The 9216-nt window shown below is 36.7% G+C and overlaps 1 protein-coding gene across 3 annotated transcripts in view; it reads left to right on the top strand.

Annotated features, from left to right (window-relative positions):
• The first annotated feature begins 1877 nt into the window (after positions 1-1877).
• Positions 1878-9216, top strand: part of LOC122066235 (probable plastid-lipid-associated protein 14, chloroplastic) — a 10529-nt gene continuing 3190 nt past the window's right edge. Inside the window, exons 1-13 of one of the 3 annotated variants that reach the window (XM_042630053.1) lie at positions 1878-2110; positions 2285-2599; positions 2694-2737; positions 2820-2898; positions 3040-3156; positions 3246-3317; positions 3655-3837; positions 3939-4025; positions 4901-5007; positions 5111-5198; positions 7634-7714; positions 7804-7880; positions 8719-8854. In XM_042630053.1, the coding sequence (XP_042485987.1) occupies positions 2297-2599; positions 2694-2737; positions 2820-2898; positions 3040-3156; positions 3246-3317; positions 3655-3837; positions 3939-4025; positions 4901-5007; positions 5111-5198; positions 7634-7714; positions 7804-7880; positions 8719-8854 (1374 nt within the window). In that variant the 5' untranslated portion in view covers positions 1878-2110; positions 2285-2296. Of the gene's footprint in view, positions 2111-2284; positions 2600-2693; positions 2738-2819; positions 2899-3039; positions 3157-3245; positions 3318-3654; positions 3838-3938; positions 4026-4900; positions 5008-5110; positions 5199-7633; positions 7715-7803; positions 7881-8718; positions 8855-9216 lie in introns of those variants that run through there. The other 2 variants (XM_042630054.1, XM_042630055.1) reach the window with 2 other exon arrangements.

Below are 9216 nucleotides of genomic sequence, written 5' to 3'. Positions count from 1 at the left end.
GGGGGCATATATTATATTTTGGACAAATTGTCAAAAAGTGGTTGATTGATAGGATTTTTGAAGCTTGCCCTTGGGAACTATTTCATCTACTTTATGATGTACTGTAATCTTACGGAAGGATTTATGACACTATGTTTTGTTAAGAAAATTTATCACCATAAACGGGCAATGCATGCGAGGGGGACGGGGATCTTCTATCACGCGGCATAGTGTGTAGTGCAAATACAAGGATTGGGAGCTCCTTGGGGCTGTGCATCTATGGGTTGAGCTACTTGTCTAATGGCTCCCAACCCTTGGATTTGTGCTACCCTATAGTGTGCTCTACAGATGAGCCTAATCCATGCGAAGGTTAATATGCTCTAGGATTTTTTTTTTTAATGTCTAAATAAAATGCATTAAAATTTGTAATCATTGTTTACATACAAGAAAGTGCATTTTTGAGTAATGGATTTATATGCCAAACTTTTCAAAAAATTCAAAAACTTGACTTATTTATTGATATTGAGATATTAAGAGAAGATAGTTGTTAATATTTCTTTTTTTCTCAAGTTCTTCACTTTTATATTCGAAGATTTTTTTTTTTTTTTTGTTGAAATTATATCACATGAATTGCACCATATCCAAGGATATAGTTATTGGTATCAGTATTGATATTTGTTTCTGTCTCAGCTAATACTAATACGATAGGACCAATATCATTATGACTTGGATTAACAAAAGATTGGTGTGTATCAATAACTTTTGCCCTCCTGTCTTTTCAGAAAAATATATTGTTCTATCGTTTTACCCCCCAAACAGTACAACTAGTCAATCCGAATCAATCAATACTTGAAATCATGACCATATATGTCTTTATCAGGAAAAAAAAAAAAAAAAAAAAAGAATTGCACCATATGTTTCACGGAAAGAAAAAAAAGGAATAAAAGAATAATTTACACCACATGCAAATTATTATTTGTTCATTCACAATGCTTGGTCGTTGTCCAACGACCAAACAGACACGGATAACGGATAATTTATAGATTGCTAATAGTTTGATCAACCCATGTATGGCTTGTTTATAGCCCAATTAATTCGTGCTTGATTACGGATCAATACCAACCTACCGCCATTAAGGCTCGATTAATTAAATAGTGTGGTAACGTTGTAATTTGACACCCCACTGTAAGGATGTGGATTTAAATCGAAACCATTTTATCAAAATCGAATCAATTTGTTTAAATTGAAACCACAAAATGGTTCGATTATGATTTCAAGTTTAAGACCAATTAGTTAAATGGGTTAGTTTGGTTTTAACCGTTTAACCTATTGGTCTCAAATCAAATTTTTATCGTGAAAATCGAACCGTTTAAACCTTCAAAACCTATCCAATTAACCCGTATATCGATCAAATATTTAGTTGTTTTAATAAAACATAATGGTTTAGTTTAGGGAAGAAGTAAAGACCATAGAGGTTGACCAATCGTCTATTCAATAATTTACTAATATTATGTAATTTTGTAGTTAAATCCTTACTTGTTCAATGCCTCATTTAATTTGATATAAGATTAAAGCGTTTATCAGCACAAATAAATTTTAGTAAGCATGCGAATATACTAGCAAATCGATTGTTAACTATTTAAAAACCGTGTGGAATAAACCATGATACCGTTTAAAAATCGTAAAATCAAAATCATTTACTAAATGATCGTAATTTTAAAAAATGCAACCGTTTAATAATTGTATGATTTTAATTTCAACCAAATAAATGTGAATCCAGCCAAAATCAAACCGTATACATCGAAACCAAACCGATTAACACCGGCCGATTGTAATCTTCATGGAGTGGGACCTAATCAATGGATTGATAAAGATGACATGGAGAAACAAACGAGAAGAACTCCCACAGATATTTGCAGAGCGGACGCAGACGTGCGGAGTCCCCATGGAGAAACACCTCAAGCACTCTCTTCCACGCAACTCTCGCACTCTCCCTTTTCGCCTTCTTCCTGTCCATGTACATATACATATCCTGTTCCGTTCCTCACTGTTACTCTCCTCACCTTCTCCCTCGTTTTCATTTAACTTTTTTGTTTTTCATTCGCTTCACTTTCCTGCTACTGGATCGCTGGTTAGTAATCTCCTCTAAAATCTCCCTTTTTTCTACGTAATTAAGGCGTTAAGGGAAGGGATGGCTTCCTGTAGATCCGTAGGTTGATTGTAGGTTGAAACAAATGATTGATTATTTTGATTAGAGGCCGAAATATGTTGTTTATTGACCTGATTTTTGAATTTGGATGTTCAGAGTTTGTAGTTAATGGCGTTATGTGGAATTGGATTCAAACCGGGATCGGAAGGTCTCGAATTAGTGTATTTGAGTGGAAATTCGTCGAAAAAACGGATTGCATCAGCTCGAACACATTTGAGCAGCACTTATCGATGGAGAACGCGTTGGGAAGTAAGGTGTTCGAAGGAGCAAGCTGCCTTTCCGTCAGAATCAAAAGGGAACGTGCAAACGGCTGGATCTATCTCCATGGAGGAAGAATTGGGAGCTGTTATGAAGTTTAAAATGTCTGATTTTACGATCTGTGATTGCGTCAGTATTGGGCTTGGTGGTAGGGTATGTAGAAATTGTTCATAATATGTTGTCTTTTTACGGGTAATCTGAGTTTATGGATGTGTTTCTAATTCTGTTATGTTTCGGGATGTGGCAGGCAGATGAGGTGGTTCTCGAAGCAATAGTGAAGGATTCTCGTAGGTTAGTTTTAAGTTCTTTTGCTTATGTTTAATTTGATTTGGCAGAGACGTGTTTCTAAGAGGCTGGAATCATGCATTTGCAGCCCATTGTATAACAAGAAAGTTGTGCTTCGACGACTTACTAGCTCTCAAGCCCAGCGTAGAGGGAGGAGAGCCATAGAGGTTGATGGGTGGCTTGTTTTTTCACTCTGTAGATATATGGGTCTCATATTTTTAATGTTTGTTGTTGCACTGTGTTGGTTGATAATTAGAATGTCTTCTTTTGTTTTGTTTTGTTTACATCTTTTATTAATTGCCTTGAAGGTACTCAAAAAGTTAGCCCGTCGCAGGCTTATGTATCATTCATACTCAATGCAAGTCTATGGCTATGTTTCTCCATCCACTACTGGTGACCACAGCTCATTTACGCTGGTTCATGGGGTATGTCTCTCAGAAAGAAAGAAAAAAAAAGAAAAAAACTAAAAGTTGATTAAATTATGACATGTCAATGCGATTTGTGGGCAGAAAAGAACAGAGAAATCAAGGCTGCCTACATTATGACCCTCCCCAGACCCCACAGTGAAGGTATCTTCGTGCACTGGGTACGCCCTTTGAATCAGTGGGTCTCTCATTGCGTGGCCTCTTTTAAAAAGATTAGGCATGACTTTATGGTTATAAAATTTTTGCCTTTATTGAAGGATTACCTTGCTGTCCACTCTTCAGTTCTCTTAAGGATTTCTTTTGTGGGATCAAGGGTAGATGGTCTCTAGGTCCATGCATATGGCATGTGTGTCAGAGGCAGTAGAGATGTTTTTCCCCATCCCATTTTAGTGCCATAAGTTTTAATTAAGTAATTTTATCCTTTTCATTTATTAAAACTACATAATTCTTCAACACAGTCCAGTGGACTGAGAAAACTAATTATTCATTCATTTGCAGTATCATGGTAGTTATTCTCTGAGACATTGGCTTCAACTATCGGACTGGCTTCCAACTTTGGAAGCTACTTTGGCATTGGATGAGGAAAGTGTTAGAAAGGTGGGGGACGACACTATTGGTGGACCTGCTATTTCTCGACAGTTGAGGCTTACGCGGATTTTAATGAGGGACCTCTTAATTGGAGTATGGTCTAGTTTATGTAATTGCAAACAATAAGATAATATCTGTACCATTACAGGGGATGTCTGTATCAAAATAATTGTGATTTTCTTGTTGACCTTCAGGTGAATTACTTGCACAGCAATGGACTTGCCCATACTGAGCTAAGGCTAGAGAACATACATATCAGCCCGGTGGATAGGCATATTAAAGTGAGTTCCAACTTCATCTGGCCTTTATTAGAATTGTTGCAGTTATTCGCTATACGTCGCTCAAGGGTGGTCAAAGCGGCTGGTTGATGCCTTGTTGTTTTGGCCTTGTAAGCTGATATTTTGCTTATTGTTGCATAGAAACTATCTAATATTATCTCTATTACAATTCACTAGCTTTATCCTTCATTACTAATATTTTACTTTCACTTATATAATTGATTAAAAGCTTAATTCAAGTAATAAAGACATAAAGTTAAGCAATTCTGGGATTCAAATCTTTTTTTAGTATAAAAGTAAAATCTGCTTTCAAAATTTTAATATAAAACATCAAATGGAAGATTGTGTTAGGTTTGGTTGGTGTATACTTGGCTATTCACTATTGTGTATACACCGACCAAGCTTACTTAATTGGTGAACTGCTGGGTGTTGGTTGACAATTGTCACCTAAGCGGCACTTTATTGTTACTCCATGTTGCTCATTTGGATGGACAACCAATGTTTCCGAATATTTGGCAATTGAACTTGTTTAACTGTTCGTATATATGCTGTCTTCCCGAGTCTGTGTTACGTTACAGGACCAAAGAAAGTTGATCCTTGGAACAATCACAAAATAACAAGATTGCTAGATCTACATCATAGGCTACCAATCGAGTTATCTCATTTAATGCAGATCAAGTAAAATAAGGACTAAGCTTGATTGGGTTGGAATACAGGATAGATTCAGATGGTTTGATTACGTAGAAGAATCTATTTTAATTGTGGTTTATGTTTCATAGACGAAAGAGATGGAAATTTCTTCTTGGACTAGTTTAATTTCATCCTGCTATCTGTGCCTTACTTGTCTATCTGTACATATTTAAAAAAACATTTTATAGGTGGGGATTCTAGGAAATGCTGCTGATTTTTATGACAATACTCCAAATAATAGTGCCATGGATGGTAATATGGAAAGGCGACAGATGATGATTGCATTTGACATGAGGTTGGATGGGAAATTTGTTCATGTATCAGGTTCTTGTTTGTGAGTTTAGTTTGTCATGTTTTGAAGCTTTTTTTTTGTGTGTGTGTGTGTGTGTGTTTCTTAGATGTGTGGGTTTTATGATGGCAAAGATGGTGCTGCGGGAGCTGATGGACCCTTTGATATTCATGAAGTTCAAATCTTTCCTCACTAAGGTATAACGTGCCACCTCCCTTTTTAAACTGAATTTCTTCATGACCAGTTGATGAAAATCTATTTGATTCTATTTTGAATGCAATAATACCATTGTGAGTTTAAGATTTTATCCTTTGGGATCAGTTGAACATCTGTATAGAACTCATGCCATATAAATCGACAATATGCAGGGATGTCAATCATGTCATAAGACTTTTCAATGGCTGCTTTGCTCTATCTTGAATTATCGTTTACATTATGAAACTTGGTACTATGGCTGTGCAGTGTAGAGACTCAGGTGGTGAAGCTTATTGTCCATTTGTATGGATTCAATGAATTTTCCATGCTGGACATATGTTGAACTAATATATTTAGCGAAGTATTTTAGTGATCTATGAGTTTTTAGAATTGGCAAGTCTTCCTTCCTCCCTCTTCCTTCTCTTTTTCTACTGCATGGATATCCTTTCATTAAGTATAGATGTTAAAACGCTACTGTGGCTGTTGTCATCCCATATAAAACTGCCTCTCATCACTTTCTTTACCTAATCACTCATTGGTCGATTTTGGGACCCAACTGAATGACATTTCAAATTGGATATAGGTGCAACCGTGGAAACTGTGAGTTGGTGACAGATGAATCACCTTGAAATTCTGTTGCTGTAAACCTTTCTGTTTCCCAATACTTATCCCTGTGAAATTGACAAAGCCTCAGCCTACAACATCTCCATTTCCAACCTAGCAAGGATATAAAATAATCATTCTCCATTCACAAAGGTACCACCTGGTTTCTTGTTTTCGAGGTTTCCCATTGAACATGAATCTAATCTGAGTTTCAGTTTCCCCAAGGGTGGAGAGCACCAATGTGAGAAGGTTCACTACGATACTACATTGCTGGAGGTGTGTGCAATCTCGTATCAATAACTTGTCACAATGCCAGTCTGGCTGACAAGATGCTGGGATGATTTCCATTATACAGTGTAGAACATGTTCAGCAATGCCTACTGTTGCCTGTGGTTAGTTCTAAGAATGTGGGGACCAATCTTACTCCGGGATTTTCTGAACTTCTATTTCAGATGGGTTTTGAATCTGACCAGATTAAATAATTTGTATGGCTTAAATGAGTTGATTCAACTGCTGTTTGTGATATATGACAATTCAGGTACTGACATGGGGATAAACTGAGGTTAGGTTTTCAGGTGAGAATCTGTAGGGATAATATTACCAAGTTTAGGAATATGTATGGCTTCAGTGGCTGGATGATGGGTGTACATGAGGTGTAGAACTACTGATATGCATTTCCAGAAAAGAGAATCAGGGTTTTTCTTGAAAATTAAGGTCTTAATTTAAGGACGAAAACAGGATCATGGATTAAGGTTGACAACAGGAATGACTTTGAATAGAGTTGGATTGTGAAACAGGATCCCTGTTTCCGAACCTATTTGGTTGGAATAAGGCTTAGTTGAGTTATATGTCCTTCGGTGGGTGGCAGGTCTTAACCGGGTCTGAAGCTGAATTATGGATATTTGAGAGGATTCAGATAGACTTCGGTTTCAGAAAAAATAAAAAATAAAAAAAACATAGGTAATTCATAGCACTAATACCAACTGGGTGAAAAAAGAGGATTCCTATCATGAATCACATTGGATTTATGCCATCCTAGATGCACTAGATAGTTAGTGGAGTTTAGAGAAACAATTCTAATTGCATCAAAAGTTTAGGAAAGTGGTGAAGTTTTGGTCCTTGAAAGAAAAAGCCCAAAGACTAGTGTTGCAAAATAAAAGAACCATATATTGTTAAAAACTTAAACAAGCAATCTGGACAGCTAGATTCAAAACATAAAACTAAATCACCATTGAAGGACTAGCATGAATCCCATTGGTAAACTTCAACTCAAAATAAGCAGAGTAACAAAATCAGCCCTTGCTTTCCAAAATAAGAGAATGAAATAGAACAAGTCACTCTGCACTAGCTAAAGTGCACTTAAGATGAGGTCCTAATGTCCTATTTTCTGAACCCCCAGATATAGATCCACGTAGTTTGCACTTAAGAAGCTGCTAGTTTTGAAATTTACAAACTTTTTCTTGTGGCTAATTTGCAGAAATTTCCAGAACTGTTTGGTAGTTCTCTCCATGTTTTTGCTCAATGGTTTTGCCAAAAAGATGGACAGAACCAGTTTTAGGTTTAACTAACTGCATAAAATTTTGGACCAGATTAAGTTAGCTTACCAACTGCTTACAATTTGTAATTTTGACACCTATTTATTCAAACCATAGACTGAGTTTAATATTCAAAATTATACCATGTTAATCGTTGTTTATAGATTATCAAAGCAGATGTGGTGTGTGTGGTTGTTTTAAACATAATCTGGCTAGATTTGGCCCTCAACAGAGTTCGCATAATTGTCATTGCTTTTCAACTTTTAGCACTGAATTTCCAATCTTCTCTCAAAGTGCAGGGAAACAACCCATCATGCTTGCGTGAATTTCTATTGCCAATTCTTTGTAAGGGTTTCCCTTCTGGAAATGCTGGATTGCAAGTTAGTATCAACCTTTTGTAATCCCCAGTTTCTAAAACCATTTCCAAATTTGTATTTGAAGATCTAATGGTTTTGTCTCTTTTGTGAAGATACTTGATAGGAACTGGGGGGCAGGTTGGCATCTTCTATCCTTGTTGCTTGCGACAAAGCCTTCTGAGCGATTAAGGTAGACATGAGTTAGAATTCATCTCTGGGATCTGGATTTCACTATCAAAATGCATGTCTATTTCTGGATTTCACTATCAAAATGCAATTTTGCAGGTCTATTTCTAGATTTCACTAGTCAAAGTAGAATTTCACTTGTCTATTTCTTGTTCCCAAGCCTTTTAGGAATCTCTTCCATAGAGACCTTGGGTATGTTTGTATTTCCTCATCAGTTCTGCCTACTCTGCTATCCTGGGACATTCACATTACCTTAATAATCCAACATTTAGGTGGCTAGTCCACTCATCTCTTCTGGTGGGGGTTCTGGGCTATCACTTAAGGAACCAACAATTTGTTTAACTTCCAGATATCACTTATCTAACCCTTCCTATTTTACACTGCTCACTCCATTGCCACCATTTGGGTTTTGTCTGGGAAAAGGGCCCTATAGGCTATAGTACCCAGGAGGAGAAAGATATCAGGCAAGGGAAGCCCCGGACCCCGGTAGATGCTCACATAATGTAGCTCTAGTACTATTCAGTACTAAAAATATCAATGCCCTATATACCTCAGTGTCTGGCATGCCTTGTATTGGCTTGAGTTTATACAAGGGATCTTTAATGCGGCTCACAAGACACCCCCGCTTACATATTCTCTTTTAAATGGCATTTGAATGATATTGAAAATTTATAAAAATGTATTGTTTCTCACATTTTGGCTGTTGTGTTAGTACTGGAATTTTCTTTTTATGTGATATAAATTTGTGTTCATTGTTATTAAAGAATACAAACAAGACTTATGTTTATGTGCCTGTGTTGTAAATAATGTTACCAATGATGCTGCTTTGGGTTTTCAAGCAGTTGTTTAGATTGCTTGAGGCACCCTTTCTTGTGTGGACCAAGATGGCGTGTAGATGCATCTATGGACATAATCAGATGGGGTCTAGGTTCAACTGCTGTTCGAATTACAGAGGAATACATCTATGTCCGGCATCAGGTGAATGGGTATTTTAATATCAATTTCTTATTTTTTGTTGTCAATGCACAGGCAAAAGACCTTATTGTAGCCTGTGGGTACTAGGTTCTAATGCTGAGACTTTTAATACCTTTCGTGGCACATTTATTCAGTGAGACTGTATCAGGTGTACATATAGGTCATAGGTGAGGGAAATTGAACACGTATATTGTTATGCTAAAGCCATCTATTTAGGCCATTCTAATATTGACAAATGCAGCAAGGATACGGTGGATCTGCAATCCCTGACCCTAAGTACCCAACATGGTAATATGGAGTTTGGTTGGCATTTTCAACCCTGTTGGTGATTTCTTTTTTTGGGGGGTTTTGTTTTTTTTTTTTTT

Source organism: Macadamia integrifolia, unplaced genomic scaffold (assembly GCF_013358625.1).
Source record: "Macadamia integrifolia cultivar HAES 741 unplaced genomic scaffold, SCU_Mint_v3 scaffold23, whole genome shotgun sequence".
NCBI lineage: Eukaryota > Viridiplantae > Streptophyta > Magnoliopsida > Proteales > Proteaceae > Macadamia > Macadamia integrifolia.
Note: the sequence above shows the minus strand (reverse complement) of the source record. Positions and strands in the feature narration are given on the sequence as shown.